Raw genomic sequence first — 18188 nt, forward strand, 5'->3', positions numbered from 1 at the left:
ATACGAGGTACAACACCTGTGGTGGTGCATTCTCTCTCGTTCTCTCTTTCTCTACATGGTATCAGAGCCAAGAGGTCTCGAGTTCGAGACTCGGTTGCCGCAATTAAATTGCGGCGCACTTTTGATCCACGTTTAGGCCTGCGGGAGCCACACGTGAGGGGGAGTGTTGAAGTATAAGTGGATTTCCTAGCCCCTTTCATTAGATCGGTCTTTTGATTGCGTTGGCTAGCGCATGAAGCTCTTCATGGTATCAGACGCTGGCCTCTAACCGCATCCACGAACCACGATCTCCACCTTCCGCTGCCTCGGCCAGCCATGACCGACTCCCCCAACCTCCCCTCCGGCCGCAGGCGCGGGCTCGCCGCCGCATTCAACGCTGCTGAGCCTCGCCCGATCGGCTCCCCCGGCATCCTCAACGCCACCACCGACTCTGGCGCGGTTGTCACCGCTGGCGCCGGTGCTGCGGCTGCTCCCATCGCCAACCGTCACGACGGTGTCGTCATCGCTGAACGGGTTCCCATCGTCCTCCAGCTCCAGCCGCCCAACTACTCCACTTGGCGCGCGCTGTTCGAACTTCTCCTGCAGCAGACCAGCCTCACCGAGCATCTCTCCAGCGACGCCCGCCTCGACGACCCGGTGTGGCTGCAAGACGACGCCCTGGTCATCTCCTGGATCTACCTCCGCGTCTCCCCCGACATTCTGGGTCTCATCATCACCCCTGCGCCGACTACCTCGACCGTCTGGCAGGCTATTCGCGGCCTGTTTCTCGACAACATGGAGATGCAGGTCATCTACCTCGGCTCCACCCTGCGCACACTGGAGCAAGGCGACTCGCCCGTCCTCGCGTACTTCGGGCGCCTCAAGGAACTCGCCGACCAACTTCGGGACCTAGGTGAGCCCCTCACCGATCACCAGCTCATCATGTAGATGTTCCGCGGCCTGGCAGAGCGGTTCCACGTCTACATTCCCATCCTCTCCACGCGCGCCCCCTTCCCCACCTTTTTGGAATGCCGAGCGTTCCTTGCTCTGGAGGAGGCGCGGAAGGCCATGCGTTCATGCACTGAGACGGTGTTTCACGCCGCCACTCGTCCCGGCAACGGCGGGTCCAGCGGCTCGGGCAACTCCAGCGACGGTGGCTCCGGCGCGGGCGGCTCCAACAACAACACCAACAACCGTGGCCGCGGCCGCGGCAAGGGCAGAGGGAAGCAGCAGCAGGGCGCGTCCACCAACACCGGCTCCTCTACCCCAACGCTGCCCACACCGAACACCTACCCATGGACTGGCCTCGTGCATGCGTGGCCTGTGCCGTGGCGCCCGCACGCCCCGGGCTCTGGCATCCTCGGGCCGCGCCCGGCCATGCCGCCCGCGTTCGCCGGAGCATCTGCCCACCTGTACGCCCCACCGCCAGTCGCTCCATCGCCCGTTCCTGCTCCATTGGCGCCCGTCTGGGATTAGCAGGGATTGATTCAGGCGCTCAACGCTCTGTCCACGCAGACGACTCCACCTCCCACCGGCGACTGGTACTTCGACACCGGTGCCACCGCCCACATGTCTGCCGACTCAGGTTCGCTCTCTTCTCTTCGCCCCTCTGCTCATTCCCGTTTTGTTGTTGGCAATGGATCCTCGTTACCGGTCACACACGTTGGTCATCTCTCTGTCCCCACCTCCTCTCAGCCACTATCTCTCTCTAATATTCTTGTTTCTCCCTCTCTTATAAAAAACCTAATCTATGTTAAACATCTTACCCGTGAAAACCCCATTAACGTTGAATTTGATGACATTGGTTGTTCCGTTAAGGATCGGCGAACCAAGGAGGTGCTCCTCCGATGTGACGACCCCGGTGACCTGTACCCACTTCGCCCCACGCCCCACCTCAGCCTTCACACAGCAGCGACGACGCACGCCGACCTCTGGCACCAGCGGCTTGGGCACCCAGGCCGTACATCCCTCTCCGGCGTGTGCGAGCTGTTCCTCCTCACCGCCCCACTCCATCGGCATCCACCTGTCATGCGTGTCAATTAGGGAAACACACTCGTCTACCTTTTAGTTTATCTTCTCATGTTTCATATTTTCCCTTCAGTTTAGTTCACTGTGATGTATGGACCTCGCCTGTGTCTATCCTTTCTGGTTTTAAATGCTATTTGCTTCTGCTTGATGATTATAGTCACTTTTCCTGGACTGTTCCCCTTAGGCTAAAATCTGATGCTCTTCCTGCTATTCAGCGATTTCATTCCTTTCTCCGCACCCAATTCCACCTCCCCCTCCTCACCATACAAACTGACAACGGGCGCGAATTTGATAATACCACCAGTCGCTCCTTCTTTGCCGATCATGGCATCCAGCTCCGCATGTCCTGTCCCTACACCTCTGCGCAAAATGGGCGCACCGAACGCACCCTTCGCTCCCTGAACGACATCACCCGCACCCTCCTGATCCACGCCTCCATGCCCCTGCACTTCTGGGTCGAAGCTCTCTCCACCACCACCTTTCTCCTCAACCACCGCCCTTGTTGTCCTCGCCAACTAACCACCGTATAGCTATCACCTCCACTTCCCCACGTCTCTCCTATTTTTCGTGTAACTACCGGCTGTAATCTTGTATATATAGGAGAATACGAGGTACAGCACCTGTGGTGCATTCTCTCTCGTTCTCTCTTTCTCTACAGAGGATATGGATGGCGGGCTGGCGGTCCGGCTTGCTGGCCAGAAGCTCGATGAGGCTGAGCATCCCCGACGCGCCTCGCGCCCCGTGCAGGCAGGTCAGCATGCGCAGCGGCAGCTCCGACTCTCGCTGCTCCGGGTCCGTGATGCGGCCCACGGACCTGTCGCTGCTGCCCAGGTACGCCTCCTTCTCCTTCCGGTACACCACCGCGAACACCGGCCCCGCGATCACGGTGCTGATCATGCTACTCATCACCATCTCCATCAGCGCCTGGTCCGCCAAAATCTGGACCAACAAAGCAGATCAATTTATCTTGCGCATTGCGAATTTGTTGCTCTTCGTTTGCGTAGCTAGCTAGGATCACGACTTACCCCTTCGTAGCTGGTGAAACTCATGTCGATCATGTTGACGGGGCCCTTGATTTTGAGGATGACGCCGAAACGGGCGGCGTCGGCGAGCGGCATGTCGGGGTACCTGGCGGCGCCCATGGTGCCGACGCACTTGCCGAGCAACCCCAGGAACGTTAGGAGTACGGCAGGCACGATGACGGCGCCGGACATGGCCCCGAATTAAGTTGAGCCGCATCCCATGGTCCCGACCCGAAATAGAAGCCTAGAAGAGTAGAAGGGCACGGCTAGGGCGTCCAGCGGGTAAGCCAGCGCGTCCATGACGGTCCTCGCCATCCCTCGGGAGCGCCAGGCCCAGCAGGAGGCTCGCCCTCATCCCGTCGAACCCGGCCCTCCGCGGGAAGTTGCGATGCCGTGGCCACGCACGAGGAACCGGCCGGTGCCCGTAGCCGTGAGGCCCAGCTCGCTGGCAATGCGCGAGACGTCAACGGAGGAGGTGTCGGCCTGTCGGCCAGGGTGAGCATGACGGGCGTGTGCATCATGCTGTCGTACATGCCCCCCGAGAGACGAAAGCGGCCAGGAAGCGGCAGCTGGCCACGGTGCAGCGACGCTTGTCGTTCCAGAGCGCGGCCAGGCCGACGTAGAACATGTACTGTACAAATCCACGCCATTTGTTTTGGGACGGAGGGAGTAGAATATGCGCGCCTCGGAGACGCACCACTCGTACGTGTCCTCCACTTTCCCGACGTCCACGTGCACGATCACCTCGTGCAAGCCCAGGGTCCCCACCATGATCCCTCGCCTGCAAATGAAATGAACCAAACAATTATTAGGAGATTAGGAATTAGTAATCGTCGGAATTTACGCAAGCGTATGCGTGCATGTTGGCCAGGAGTGGGGACGAGGATCTGGGATATGGCGCTGGGCTGGTTGTGGCAGCGAAGGGAGATGCGGATGAACTTGCCGAAGGCGATGGCGACGACGGCCTGGAGGACGATGAGGAAGAGCGTGTCCAGAGGGACACGTTCTGGAGCTCGGGGTCCAAGTCGCAGCAATTGGTTCCGGCTTGCCGGCCGGTTCGTGCCCGTGGACGTCAACGTCGGCGGCGGAGGATTAGGCTGCCGGAATCCGGCAAGGAAAATGTCCAGAATTGGTCAAGCTCTTTGGTTGTTCAATTCGTGAGGCTGGTGATTCGTTTGGCTCTGGACGGACGGGACGGCATGTCATTGAAGCCAACTTCTCTAAAATGACTATCTGGCTTTATTTATTCCAATGGATGTTCCAAAACCGAAAAGAATTTTTTTGATAGAAGTACAACAGATAAAAAAACTAAAACGAAGATTTCGGATAAACCGAAAGTTACATTAAAAAAAAAATCTTTGAAGTCAACTTCTCTACTTGCGCAATTCGTATCTTGATATTTCTCCAAATATGTGGTGACAAAACAGTAAAAGACCAAACCTGCATAAGCTGAACTAAACTCGTAGGTTTTACTAAACCGCATGCGCCGTCCACCCCAGCCGTTGATAACCTAATATTGTTGAACGCGTGATGGCCGGACACACCCCTCGCAAGACAGGTTGTCGAACCATTGAATCATCGCCAAACCGATGAGAAAGATGACCAAAATCACGAAATTACGAGCCATGAGATCCCAAAGCTCCATGAAGTAGACCATGATAACCACGCCAGAACGGGGGTTGGAGCTGGGAGACCATTAATCCGTACATCGTCGCCTCCACCGTAAGGCCGCCGCCGCCAAGGACACAGAAAGCCTTACAAAGAAGATACTAAAACGATACCAGATGTTGATCCGTGGTTCCCCTCACCTCCTACTATCCAATAGGCTATCAAAGACGAGGAGAACTCTTGCAAGATTCGGTAGAGCTCTTCGGTCGTCTTCGGAGGGTTGCGACTTAGAGCCCGATTTACCTCTCCTTGGAGAAGGCCTTGCATGAAGGTGTCGATCACGGTTGTTGACGGAGGGTTGGCAATTTGGCTTCGTACCTTCGCAAAGCGATGGAAGAAGCTTCGGAGAGATTCACCCAGCTTTTGTTTCACGGCGTAAAGCTCGTGAGCCTGCATGGGTTCCTTGAAATTTCCTTGGAAGTTGGCGATGAAGACCTCTTGCAAGCATTCCCACGAGTGTGCGGAGTTCTTACGCAGCTTATAAAACCAAGTATGCGCCATCCCGGTGAGCGCGAGCGGAAACAGATTGCACATCTCGGTAGGACCTCCTCCGGCCGCTCGTTGGCGGTGGAGTAAACGTCCAGGAATTGAAGAGGATTTTACTCTCCGTCGTACGGCCGTATCGTTGGCGGCTTGATCCTTGGTGGGAAGACCGCGTCTTGGATCTCTCGAGTGAGTGGGTTGCAAGTTTGTCGACCCTTCCGGTTTTTTTATGACGGGATCCTCCTTCGTCGGAGTCAGTTCCGTCACTAGAGGGGTCGCTTGGAGAACGATCTCGACATCTTCTTGGTAGGCCGGACCGTCGGCGAGAGTTTCTTTCGCTGCCTGCGGGGGATCCGGACTCTACCATTTGCTCGTTTTCACGTACGCTGGGATCTCGTTCTCCGCGGGGTGCAGTTTGAGGCGGTGCTTGGTGGCCACCTTGCCCGGCCCCTACGGGGGGAGCAAGGGGCGCTTGTTGGGCGCTCGCAAAGCGAGGCGATTTGGAGCGTGTGCGACTTGGAGAGCGCCATGTGGCGGAAGTCACCAATACGGGTGGTACCAAGGAGCTCCATGGGCGATTGCGGCGAGCGCCAGTGGAGGTAATCCCGGGTTGGAGGGGTCGTAGGCCGGGACTCCTGATTTTTTGGCGCGGATTTGACACCACATTTTTTTCCTCTTGTAGGTTCCGAAGGTAAGGTCACCACTGGCGGTACGAAAGGTGGCATGAAGCCCATCGAATGAGGCATGCCAAGTTTCGTATCCCTTGCGGGGTCGGCAACTTTGGGTAGCTCACCGATTTTTGCTACCACGTTAGTGAGTGTCGAGGGACCGCCTACGACAGTTTCGGGCATCTCTGTACCTTCGGGAACGGTCGGGAGCGGAGGTGCGACTATGGCTTATGTCCTAGCGACCATGCTTGCGACAACGTCAGGGTTGGTGATGATTCCTTCTTCCTCGAGAGCCCCAGAGGTGTTTGATTTCTTTGTTTGTAACCGTGTAGACTTTGCGGCAAGTTGTGCACTCGATGAAGTAGGCATCGTTGGTGCCATTGAATCTTCAATTGCGGCGAGGGTTCACCACGGTCGGCGCCATTGTTGTTGTTCTAGAAAACAACAAGAGTAAGGAGTGCCAAGTCTGTATAGCACAAGTGCGTAAAAGTAGGGCGTGTACGCCGGCCTTATAGCGAGGGTCACCGTACACTTGGACAAGTTGACACGTCGATATTTTTTGAACAAGTTCGGTCGACCCTGCAGGTACGACCTAGTCCTATGTTAGGAGAGGCTTCAAGGAAATCGTTACCCAAAGTGTTTGGGTTGATCGTGGCTTCCCAAATCACTTAGTGAGAGATGAAAAGGGGCCGTCTCGGACTTGTGCTGAACCAGGCTTTCCAAGTAGCGAGGTTAGGTTACCCTTAGGACTCTAACCCGATTCCCTTTTGTTCGACTTGGGGCCGAACGAGGCTTCCCGAAATCTCGAAACTAAAGCTCCTCAAAGAGGCTCTCTAGCCCTCTCCCCTTGAGTTTATTCAAGTTGAGTGTGAATGGTACATGCCCCACGAGGGGTATTTATAGCCTATGGGTACATGATAAAAGACCATATCTACACTTGCGGGACAGAGAAAAGTGGAAGTGTGTAAAAGGAGCTCCTTGGTTCATAGCTTCAGTGTGCATCAAGTGGGAAAAAGTGACAATGGTCCATGGTCCACCGTGGACCAAAAGCCTCATCACTGCACCTTTTGCCTTTTTGCATCTAGCCCCCTCTCTAGCTTTCTTGGCCTCTTGTCAAGCCCTTTTATACATTTTGACCATGGCATGGGAAACTTGACTTGTTAACTTCCTTTGACTGGCGGTTAGTTGGCTTGACCGTTGTTGGTATGTTGACCAATCGTGAGAATTGTTGACTTAGTCGTTGCCACGTAAGACTTAATGCCCGGCCTATATAAGGGTTATTTTATTATAACAATTTGAAATAGTAATGGTATTGGAAATGAAAGGTACAACACAACAATAAAATTTACAAATGATACCATTGGATTGATGCACATATGAAGTAAAATTTATAAATAGTGTATCAGTGGGATGTGACTCAACAAGGAGACGGGGGATAGGTGGCTTTGCTGCTGCATGCTGAGGAGATTTGATAGCGGAGTATTAATGTGAGGGTGGGGACCACCCCAAAAAGTTGTGCTAGCTAAAAATCTGAATACAAATCAATACCGAAAGAATACTATAAAGGCATCAAAATGGATCACGAGGCCATCCGACCGTGCATGCATTGCCGGTAGGGGACGGAGCCGCTGAAGAAGACTATCGCATCTCGTCCGTGCTCGGCCCACGCCGGCCGGACCATCATACGACGAGGCCAACCCATCTTATGGGCTCCTGGCCTGCCGCAGCTTCAGACCCAGTCATGAAAGACAGTGAAACCCTAGCCGCCGGAGAAAAATCATGTTTCCATCTTCGTCGACTACGTGGGAATCTCAATGCATGGATGAACGGTGGAATTGGCGCCGATAGGTCACGGAGCTGTTAGAATCGTCGCTTAGAGACGAGAGCTTTTACTTCCCTTCCTTTCACAAACCAAAATGTGCCGCCGTAGTTCGGGCTCGAACTCGACCGACATGGCCTCCCAGCTAGGGCCACCACAGTTGCCGCCGCCGGCAAAATACCCTCCACCGGCTGCCTCCACGATTACTGCTATCGGCGACGACCTCCTCCTCGAGATCTTCCTCCGCCTCCCATCCCTCCCGAGCCTCGTCCGCGCGGCGTTCGCCTGCCGCACCTTTCTCGACGCTGTCCGTTCGTCCCGTACCTTTCGTCGCCGCTTCCGCACACTCCACCCGCCCCAACTCCTTGGTTTCTTCATCAGCCCCTGCCGCTCAGGCTCGGCCATCCCTCCCTTTGTCCCCCTCTGCAGCCGATCTGACCCGGACCTCGCTGCCGTCGTCCGTGGCTCCGATTTCTTCCTCACCCGCCTCCCAGTAGACAACGAAGATTCCTCTCCCGGGTGGTACTTTGAGGGTTGCAACGATGGCTACCTCCTCCTCGCCAACCAGAGCACCAAACAGATCGCGGTCTACAACCCCCTCGCACAGGCATTGAATCTCTTGCCCCAGGCGCCCGATGAGATCTTCCATAACTACGCTGATTTCCACATCGTCTTCCCCAACGAGGACCAGAGGTCTTTCCGTATGATTTGTGTCCAACAGCAGCTGCAGGCACAGGTGTGCGCCACTGTCTTCTCACCGGACACCAGGGAGTGGCAGTGTTTTCCGTGGGTGGGGACCCCCACGTCGCTACCTGGGTATGATGGAGACAACGGCCTCAATTTTTACCCTGATACTGTGGTGAATGAATTCTTTTATTGGAAACATACTAGTCAAGCCTATGTACTCGTGCTCAACACTGTGACGCTGCAATTCTCTCGAATGGATTTGCCGCAGAACTTAAAAAAGATAGACTATACACTATTTAGTCTTGGTCAGAACAGGGATGGAGAACTCTGCATGGCTTGTGCAGATGACTCTGATGCCAAGCAAGGAGCGCTTATTGTTTGGTTTTGGAGAGCCGATGATGATGGTGTTGAGAAATGGATTCTGGATGAGGTCTGTCCACTTGATACATTTATTGATGGCTCTATGTGTTCAACAGAGGCTCATGTCACGGTGCAGCTTGTGGCGATTATCGATGGCTTTGTCTACCTATCTACTTAGTATTCGCATACTGAGTGCCTCCTATCCTTCTGCCTGGAAACAGCAGAGTGGAAGTAGCTCGTTGACGATACATATGCCCGTCATATCCATCCCTACATCATGGCGTGGCCTCCTTCTTTGGTATCCAACAAGGTGAGCCCGTTGTTGAAAATCCTAGTAAAGTTTCTTCAGACATTTGGTCCCTTAGTTATGTTTAGTTAAGTTACTTGAGCATTGGATTACTGTATAGTTGTGAAATATGGCATCAACTGCAATTTTGGTCCATTGTTTTTGATTTTGTTACACGTCATTTTGACTTTACTAAAGTGTAGACACCGTAACATACTAACGTGTCTGGTTTGCATAACTCATAGTATGGGAACTAAATTGCAGATTGTATATTAGTACGAGGATGGAATATTTTATTTTTAACATGTGGATGTACATATTATATGATAGCACAAGGATATAAGGTGCTCCATTACCAATATTTGACGCTGGAAATTGCTCTCAATAAAATGTTGTCTAAACAATACTTCGTAATGCTAACAACTCTGAGATGGCATTGGCACAACATACATGTCTTGGGTCAGCGCGTCATGTTGGCCGGTCAAATGCTCTCGAGCCACCTTAGGAACTGGCGCGATCGCTTAGTAAAAATATTGGACCCAAATATGCAGTTTAGTAATTTCAGGACTAACTTGACACTTTCTCAATGATATTAGGAACGGGGGTGCATTTTACTCAATCTTATTTTACTTTTATTGCTTGGATGCTAAACTTGTCATCATTTGAATCCATAGCTTTCACAATTTATCTATATAATACTTGAATCATTAATTACACTGCAATATCCTTTTATGTCTCAGGAGGATTCACAATCCAAAGTTACCGGAGGCAGTCTTGCGAATGATCGTCCTGTGGGCACACAAGGAACCCCTTCTGTTATTTTCACAAACCAAACTGGCACCACTTAATATGCAGAACTGACAACTTCGAGCAATAAGTGCCAACTTTAATAGCTACAAGAAAAGTGCAGGAAGAAGAGCAAATGACAAATGTGCAAGGGGAAGTTGTTGAGAGCTTGTTGCCTATAGCCACTTCTTCGCCGGTTGAACTAGCCTCTTTTGAATGATTATGGTGTATTTCTTTTGATGAGTTGAGCCTTTGGTGGTCAAGAGGGCATGTGCAAGGTTTGTATACTTTTATGAGTTTTAGAGCTGTTCTACGGTACCTAAGAATTAATTTGGACCGTTTATTTGCTTTGATAAAGGGTTTTCGTTGATACTCCTCGTTACTCCAATTTAGATGCACGTATCCCGGTCAAAAAAAATAGATGCATGTATCATCCCAGAAGTAGACGGAGTATTGAGGCAAGGGTAACTCGGCCCTTTCTTCTCCACTCGAAGTCTCCGCCCGCATGGAGCCACCTCCGCCGTCTCCTAGACCGCCTCCCAGGGCTTCCCGGCACGCCACTGCCGCTCTCCTCGTAGCGCGCTCGCCGCCTCCTCCCTTCCCCCAGTGCTCCACCGGCCTCCGCGCAACGCACCGTCGCCCTCCTCGCAGCGGAGCTCGCCGATAAGCTTCCCCATATTTTTTTTTGCGGAGCTCGCCGCAGCCTCGTCCTCCCCGCTGGATATCCCGTTGTGGTTGTGGTGTCCCTGGTTCTTGAGCAATCTCAAGCGGATTTCAAATTTTCAATAAATCGATTGCTCCCTCAGATCGAAGATGCGACGGTGCTATTACTTTCTCCGACGCACTGATCCATGGATGGGGTCTCACCGGAGTTGAGCTGTGCACGCACAAGCATCAAAATCTAGTGCGTCTTCTCCCTGGATGGTGACACAGAGAGGGGATCGAGTAATTATTAATTATGGTTTTATTTTTGTACTAATGTGAAAAGACCATAAAACACTTCCCTAATACTCCGTTTAGGGCTAATGGAGTATTGGGTACCGTGGAAACTGTCTTTTATGATGGCATAAGTTATGTCTAATGATAATGAGTGTAACCATCAGCATGTCTATTTGGCAAGAGGCTATGAGTTTTATCTACCTGGAGGTTGCCATCTTGCTGTGCATCATTGAGTTTGAGGCCACTTTGATTCTTTGCTCGAGTACTCGTCCATTATTCTGAAAATGGACCTTATCACAGGATTGAGCCATTCCATGGTCTCCAAGGGTATTATGGTCTGTACACTATTGTGCTGATATATGATTCCTCGAGTATATATATGAGCATGATCCAGTCATTCTGTTGTATTTTCAATTGAACTGTAACAGTAGGTCTTATCAATGTAGTATGTACTCCATAGTACATTCCGTTGATCATTCTGGATCTTTTTCATTTCCTTCACGGAATCCGTGGCCTGGAAGACGATGAGGAAGAGCGTGTCCCAGGACACGTTCTGGAGCTCTGGGTCCAAATCGCAGCTGATGGAGCTCGCCATGCTTCTTCTTAGTTAACTCCGGCTCGCTGGCCGGTTCGTGACGGCGGCGACGGATCAGGCGGCCGGGTTCCGGCGAGAAATGTCCAGAATCGGTGTGGCGCTTTGGTTTCCGGGTTCCGTGAATCGTGAGGCTGGTGATTCGTTTGTCTCTGAATGGACGAGCATGAGCAAAGGCATTGGCACGAAAAGGGTAGCTTCGTCCTCCGTAACTGGGCCTGAAACTGCCACACGAACAATGGGCCCGTGATATCTGGGCTAACCTCGTGGTACACGGGCACATGGCCCAGGCCCAGCCTTCACCCACCGCTAGGAAGCGGGCAGATCGGCGCGCTTGTCCTTGATTAAAAAAAAAACTCCTACCGGCGCTCCGTTCTCCGTTGCCTCCCGCGACGGGCGGGCGTTAGGGATTGCCGGAGAAGCACCGCGGCTCTAGCCATTTCCCGGCGAACGAAATAAATAAAAAAAATCGCAGGAGGCGACGGTGCTTGCTCGCTCCGACCAACCATCACCCCCACCCGAGTTCGAACCCCTCTCCACCTCCGCCGCCGTTGCTCCGACGGTGTGGACCACCGACCTCGACCTCGAGGCGCCGCCTCCAGGTACATGCACTTATTTATAAAAAAAAAATTCACATCGATTTGCTTGTAGTGGATGGAGTTTTCTGCACAAGTTTACATCCTCGATGCCCTCGTGTGATCATTACTGCTTGATTAATTCAAGGACTGGTGTGTCAACATTGGGGCTAGAAATTTATCTTCATTTTATTATTCATAAGGATCTGAGTTAGTGGTAGTCCGTTCATTACTCTCACCGGCATAACCTCGTAAGTTGCTAGAAATTTCCACAATTTTACATTCATCCTACCTAGTAGACATATGTATAACAATCATTTGATTAGTGATTTTATTGATGTGTGTTTTGAGATATTTTTTTATCTAGCACAAACTTAGGGACTATGATGGCACAAGCTTTTAATCTACTCACGCTATACTAGCATTTATCTACACAGCTAATCACTGTGTGATGGTATCGCTGTAACAGAAATCGTAATTCACTTTCATTGCTTCTATTGATGCCAAACTTGTCTATCTTTGGAATATATAGCCCTGCACAGTCTGCCTATACAAAGTTCCAAACTAAATTACACTGAAATCCTTTTATGCTGCAGGAGGATTCAAAATTGAAGTTATTGGAGAGTGGAGACACTGGTGTTGCAAGTAGAGCTAGTGCCACCCCTCACTCATCTCTCTCTCACCTCACTCCAAATCCCCTCACTGCAATGGCGCAACCCTAACCGGATCCAGAAGCAACATGAGTTCACCAGAAGCAGAACCCAGCTGTCACGCGGCGCTATTTGTCAAACTGATTCTCTATGAAATCCTCCTCCGCCTCCCGCCGGATGAGCCCGAGTGCCTCGCCCGTGCCTCCATCATGTGCAAAGACTGGCATCATGTCCTCGATGACCCTGGCTTCCGCCACGAATACAGCAAGTTCCATCAGGCATGACCCATACTAGGCTTCCTCTACAACAACAGCGGCTCCGATGGCTTTAACGTCTACTCCAGCTTTGCCCCCACCACGACCTTCTCCCTGCAAAATACCATGTACTTCAATTGGTACGTGCTTGATTCACGCCACGGCCTCATCCTTTTCGAATCTATGAGGGACGATGACAGGTTCCAGAGCCTCATCGCCTGGGATCCTATCAAGGACGTCCAGTGGAGATTTCCATTTCCCAGCCTGAATACAAGAATTCATTGCTGGAATGCAACGGTACTCTGCGCTTTGGATGCTGTGACCATGTCGACTGCCATGATAGTCCCTTCCTCATGGTGTTTGTAGGCACGGGCAACAATGAGCTCATGTCTGCCTGCGTCACATCCGCCAGCGTCTACACGTCTGAGGTTGGTGCCTGGAGCTACTTCACCACATGTGAGCACCCATACACCTGGGTTGACAAGCAGCCCAGCGTCCTTTTGGGAAATACAATATATTTTCTGTGTGAAGGGGGCACTGGAATCATGGAGTATGATGTGGTTGGGCAGAGGCTATCATGGATCAACACACCCTTTGAGTACGGGGACAGTGAGAGTAACTTTGTCCTCGTGACTGCAGAAGATGTCAACCTGGGTCTGGCCGGTGTGCAGGACTCATGTATATACATGTGGAGAAGGGTATTTGATGCCAACGCAGCTGTGGCATGGGCTCAGTCCAGGGTCATCGAGCTCCATACGCTGCTCCCCACCCGTGCGCTCTCAGACAAAACCCATGTGATTGGCTTTGTGGAGGCAGCCGGAGCCATTTTGTTGAAAACAAATTCTGAGTTGCTAATGTTTAATCTCAACTCACATCGAGTCAAGAAGGTAAGCATCCAGGGTTGCATAGATGATGCAGATGATGTAGCCATTCCGTACATGAGCTTTTATACTCCACATAATCAAACCGAGAGGGAACTTACTTGGGAACATGAGGGCATGATGCTTCGGAAGTATCCTGAATTCTTCCAAACAGGTATGTGGTAGATAATATTACAATAAAGTGTTCACTACTAGTAGTTGGTGTGAGTAGGAGAATTTGGGGATGCATTCCTTAAAGGAGGGGAGAATGTAATATCTCGACTCGTTATTTGAGTACAGAGGAAAGGAAAAAAGAAGAAGAAGAAACAAAATGTTTATTCAGTGCTGATTTGTGCCCGGAGGGCTATCCAATGATGATAGTTCTACCAATAGATTAAAATGTCTTCTGTAGGCTTCATTGCTTCTTTCAAATATAAGCCCTTCCACTCTTCTGACATCACCTGCTTAGGTTGTTCTTGTCTTTGATACTCTCCTGCTGATATAAGCGACACTAGTATATTTCTTGATGTTGCGCTAATAGCATTCCTGATGATTTATTTCTGCAGAAAATGGATCAAGAGAAGCCCAGGAGAGCAAGCTTCATCTACCCTTAGCCTAAGAAATCAGAAGCAACCGTGGCTTGAAGGTTGTCGATGGGATCTTCAGATACTCTGTTTATCAGTTTCACCCTGGTTTACCTGCTGCACATGAACCTGCATTTTGATTGGGATCGTAGATGCCGATTTCACTGAACTTTGGTTTAACCCTTTCAAGAATGGACCTGAGATGATCTATTTTTCTTTTACCTTGTTGTAGCAGTTGTTGTAGCAGTTGACACTTTTGGATACCACCCTTTTGTACAGACGAAATTAAACCATGTTGTAAGCGTCATCACTTTTTTGCTTCAGTTTCGCCTTGAGTCATCTCAATTATGATTGGGTTGAGGATGAGAAGGGAATCCAATTATTCTGTTATTTGTTAATATTACTTTTCTAGTAAGGTATTATCTACGTAGTACATTCCGTGGAATCTTCTATGTTGTTTCTTTCACGAGATCTAATGTTGAATTCTTCCTATATTTCCATTGAACAAGGAAGAGAAAATCGTGTGCAGTCATCCATAGATGCTTTTTGGATGGCAAGGTGCATCAGCTGAAAGCTCTCTAGTGGTGTGCCGATATCTGGTGTAAGGCTGTAAGCTACTGTGCGGTAGGTACATTCTCAGTTCTCAGGACATTCCTTGCATGGCTTCATCTTGTGTGTGAAATACTGTCATGACATTCTTTTTTGGATTGTAGGAGCTCACCGCTACCAATTCCATTCATAGTGAGCGGGACTGATAAACAGCTGTCTGTCACACATAGACACACATGGATTCAGGCAAACCCCTGAAACCACCCAAAGTTTTTTCTTTTGCGCAGGAAAACTACCCAAAGTTGCCACAATATTCTACTAAAAACATTACATGTAAAGAACTGCAGCCATAGAATGAGTTTTTTAGAAGGCCTTATTTTCATGTGGTTATTGTCATATGATGTGCTTGAATAAACTGTTTCTGATATATATTTTCTTGTTCTCTTAGAATCACTTTTAAGAGGAAAAAAATTACTGAGGTCAGCAATTATGATACCTTAGTCCATATTATTCTCAATAGCATGACATGATTGCATACCTTCATTGGAGAAAATTTGAGGGGAGACACAGAAAGATTTGCTCACTGGGATGTTGAGCCCAGGAGTGAACCAAGTATGTCAGGTTTGTGCAAATCCTCCTTGTTGCAATATTATGATATAGGACTAGCGGCAGAATTACAATTCTTTACATATTAACTGGGGCGACTACATCTGTTGACACATGACATCTGCAGATTTACCAAAAAGGAGTGAACATCACCAAGATACTGCTTCTCACTAGCTATAGCAATATAGCTAGTGATGGGCCAAGATCCTTGGAAAACACAGTGATCCTAGTCTCACAGTTATGTGGCATTACTACAGATCTAAGAACTGCCCTCTCCACCTCTTCCGAGGGCTTTCTTCTAAGCAAGCACATCAAATATGCCATCACTGCTGCATCACAAGGTACCATGATCCTGTCTTCACTCATGAACCCGAACTCATCCTCAGACATCCTCAGGAGCTCCCCAAACACCGTTGTACCGAGATATGCCAATGGAACTTCAAACCGCTCCCCACCAGCTGTGTAGACGATGCAGTGGCCCTTGTCTGCTATGGCTGATGCGCCGCATATGTTTGTTTCTTTGATTGCCCCCATCATCATCAGCCTCCACTTCCCAAGGGCTGCCATCTGTTGCCACTTCTTTGCCTGTCGAACTAGCCTCTTAGGAGTGATCATGGTGTATTTCTTCTGATGAGATGCACCTTTTCCTGAAATGTGTTGGCACTTCAGATTTTGGATGATGTGAAGACGGTGTACTCTAGTTCCGAGTATTTATAGCATAGCAATAAAAACTGGAGCCATAAGTTTGTCTGGGTGTAACACTTAGTATGACTAGTTCGCCAGAGACAAAGTCATGAGCTTTATCTTCATAGAGGTTACTATCTTGCTCTAAACGATTGAGTTCGATACTCACTTCGCTTCTTAACATACACTTTAGGTCCACTCTGTTTATCCTTTTATTGGTCCAGTCTATTTCAGTCTCATTCTTCCATTATGATAGCCAGCCTGTTCCTGCTTGGTTTTACATTTGTAACGGGTTACATTGGTGTTGAAGGAGTGAAGGTGTAGATTTTTCTTTTTAAGATTTTCTTTCAGTGATGAGCTGAAGCTCAATTAAGTGAAGCTTTTCGATGCATACTTTTGCTTCTTCATGGTTCCTTCTGAACTATGATCTACTAATGAACATCGAACGTTCTAGGAAAAGGTCCCAGACTGGTGCTTCTTCATCTTTGTAGTCTACATCTGCAGCTAACTTGTGAACACAGCCTTGATTTATTATTTAGGCTGATTCAACTTGTTGATGTGGAGATACAGGAAAGTGATACAATAAAAACGCTGTTTGTTGACTAATCAGATACCATTTCATTGGATTAATAGATCTGGGGGCTTGTACACTAATTAGATACCATTTTTATGGCACTATCTGTAGCTGGTGCTTTTGTTAACTTAATGACGTATATATCAGCTGGTAATTGCTTCGCTTTCCAGATTCCTGTAATCTGCCGTCCTTAGATTCTTCCTTCATTTATCTTGCTTTCTTAATCACTTTTGTACCAGTTGCTCATAGCTTTAATTTCTAGCAATTATGTGGTCTGTGGTCCATTTTTTTCCTCTTGGTGAACCATCAGCTATTATAGCCTCCATATGGCCACCTTTTCTTTTCAGTTAAAATGGAAGTTTCTTTTGCAGACATTGTTATCTAGAAGCAGTCAACTCCAGTGGCCGTCTTACTTTCTAACGCGGTAGAGTTTCTATGCTTTTCAATATGAGATTTATCTGTGGTTGTCGCTAACAGTTTTTTTGAACACACACATTATGGGATATCCACTTGGAAGAGTCAATTAACATGTTTGTATTTTCTTGGCTGGTTATGAGATAACTGCGTAGATGATAGGTCATGAAGCAGTGAGAGAATTAAGGGGTCTGTTAATTTGCTTGAAATAATTACTAAATCAACATTGCTTCTTGTTTATGAGTGTAGCTTTTTGTAGTATACACATGCCTTTTAGCTTCTGTATTCTATGATAAACATCTTACTCTGAAGCCCTTTTTTTGATAAGGTACTATGAGGCCTGGGGTTAAAGTAAATCGCTTGCAAAAAGCTGCATGCTAAAGTTTCATTTCTTTTCTTCTGTGTTGAGCTATTTACATCACATTGGACGAGACATGCAAAAAAGGAGAACTGCATATCTTCAGGAGCTACAAACTGCATGTTGCTGGTTCAGCAACTCAGATGACACCGTACAGCTTGAATACTGGCATGGCATCACCACAGAGCTCAGGAACGCCCTCTCGACTTCCTCTGATGCGTTTCTTCTGAGCAAGCACATGATGTACTCCATCATCATTGCATTGAAGGGCAGTGTGATCTTGCCATCACTTGTGTACCCAAACTCCTCCTGGGACATCCTTAGTAGCTCAAGGAAGATGGTCGTGCCGAGGTAAACCAGCGGGACCTCAAACCGCCTCCCTTCGGCAGTGTACACGACGAAGTGACCCTTATCTGTGACATTTGATGACGCACAACACACTTCGTCATCTCCGGCGACGGTCGTCTTGGCCCTCTGCCACTTCCTCGCCAACTGAGCAAGCTTCTTTGGTTGGATCATGGCTTGTCGTTCTCGGTTCTAGTCTCAGGTATGTTGCTCAGGGATGCTTAGTTTATGATGGTGTCTCTAGCTAGTCCATGAATATATAGGCATAGCCATATGACCAATTTGCATTTGGCAGGGGACAAGGCCATGATCTTGCTGCGTGCAATGCTGGCTCCAAAGGAAGGCAGACAGATTCAGATAAGATTTTGCTGGGCCATGGCACTGGAGATAATGATAGTGGGCTAGTGGCTGATGGCAA

At 49.5% G+C, this 18188-nt stretch overlaps 4 protein-coding genes, 1 non-coding gene and 1 pseudogene across 5 annotated transcripts; 3 read left to right on the forward strand and 3 right to left on the reverse strand.

Moving 5' to 3' along the window:
* The first annotated feature begins 230 nt into the window (after positions 1–230).
* LOC112272477 lies at positions 231–2364 on the forward strand. Its single transcript, XM_024463375.1, has 2 exons — positions 231–1564; positions 1798–2364. Exon 1 carries the CDS (start codon positions 316–318, stop codon positions 925–927), a length of 612 nt encoding a protein of 203 aa, XP_024319143.1. The 5' UTR covers positions 231–315; the 3' UTR covers positions 928–1564; positions 1798–2364.
* A 210-nt stretch (positions 2365–2574) lies between these two features.
* LOC104585135 lies at positions 2575–5752 on the reverse strand (annotated as a pseudogene).
* Positions 2910–10161, forward strand: LOC100846749. Its single transcript, XR_002966321.1, has 2 exons — positions 2910–9024; positions 9741–10161. It is a non-coding gene; the product is annotated as an uncharacterized LOC100846749 (transcript).
* Positions 10162–11669: 1508 nt separating this feature from the next.
* On the forward strand, positions 11670–14625 carry LOC104584722. The gene is made up of 3 exons (XM_010240145.3): positions 11670–11919; positions 12489–13831; positions 14223–14625. The coding sequence occupies exons 2-3, from the start codon at positions 13150–13152 to the stop codon at positions 14273–14275; spliced, it is 735 nt and encodes a 244-aa protein (XP_010238447.1). The 5' UTR covers positions 11670–11919; positions 12489–13149; the 3' UTR covers positions 14276–14625.
* A 786-nt stretch (positions 14626–15411) lies between these two features.
* On the reverse strand, positions 15412–16118 carry LOC100820944 (auxin-responsive protein SAUR36). Its single transcript, XM_010240143.3, has one exon. The coding sequence runs from the start codon at positions 16008–16010 to the stop codon at positions 15570–15572; it is 441 nt and encodes a 146-aa protein (XP_010238445.1). The 5' UTR covers positions 16011–16118; the 3' UTR covers positions 15412–15569.
* A 1295-nt stretch (positions 16119–17413) lies between these two features.
* On the reverse strand, positions 17414–18090 carry LOC112272478 (auxin-responsive protein SAUR36-like). Its single transcript, XM_024463376.1, has one exon. The coding sequence runs from the start codon at positions 17942–17944 to the stop codon at positions 17528–17530; it is 417 nt and encodes a 138-aa protein (XP_024319144.1). The 5' UTR covers positions 17945–18090; the 3' UTR covers positions 17414–17527.
* Between the last annotated feature and the right edge of the window lie 98 nt (positions 18091–18188).

The sequence above is a fragment of the Brachypodium distachyon genome, chromosome 4 (assembly GCF_000005505.3).
Source record: "Brachypodium distachyon strain Bd21 chromosome 4, Brachypodium_distachyon_v3.0, whole genome shotgun sequence".
Taxonomy (NCBI): Eukaryota; Viridiplantae; Streptophyta; class Magnoliopsida; order Poales; family Poaceae; genus Brachypodium; species Brachypodium distachyon.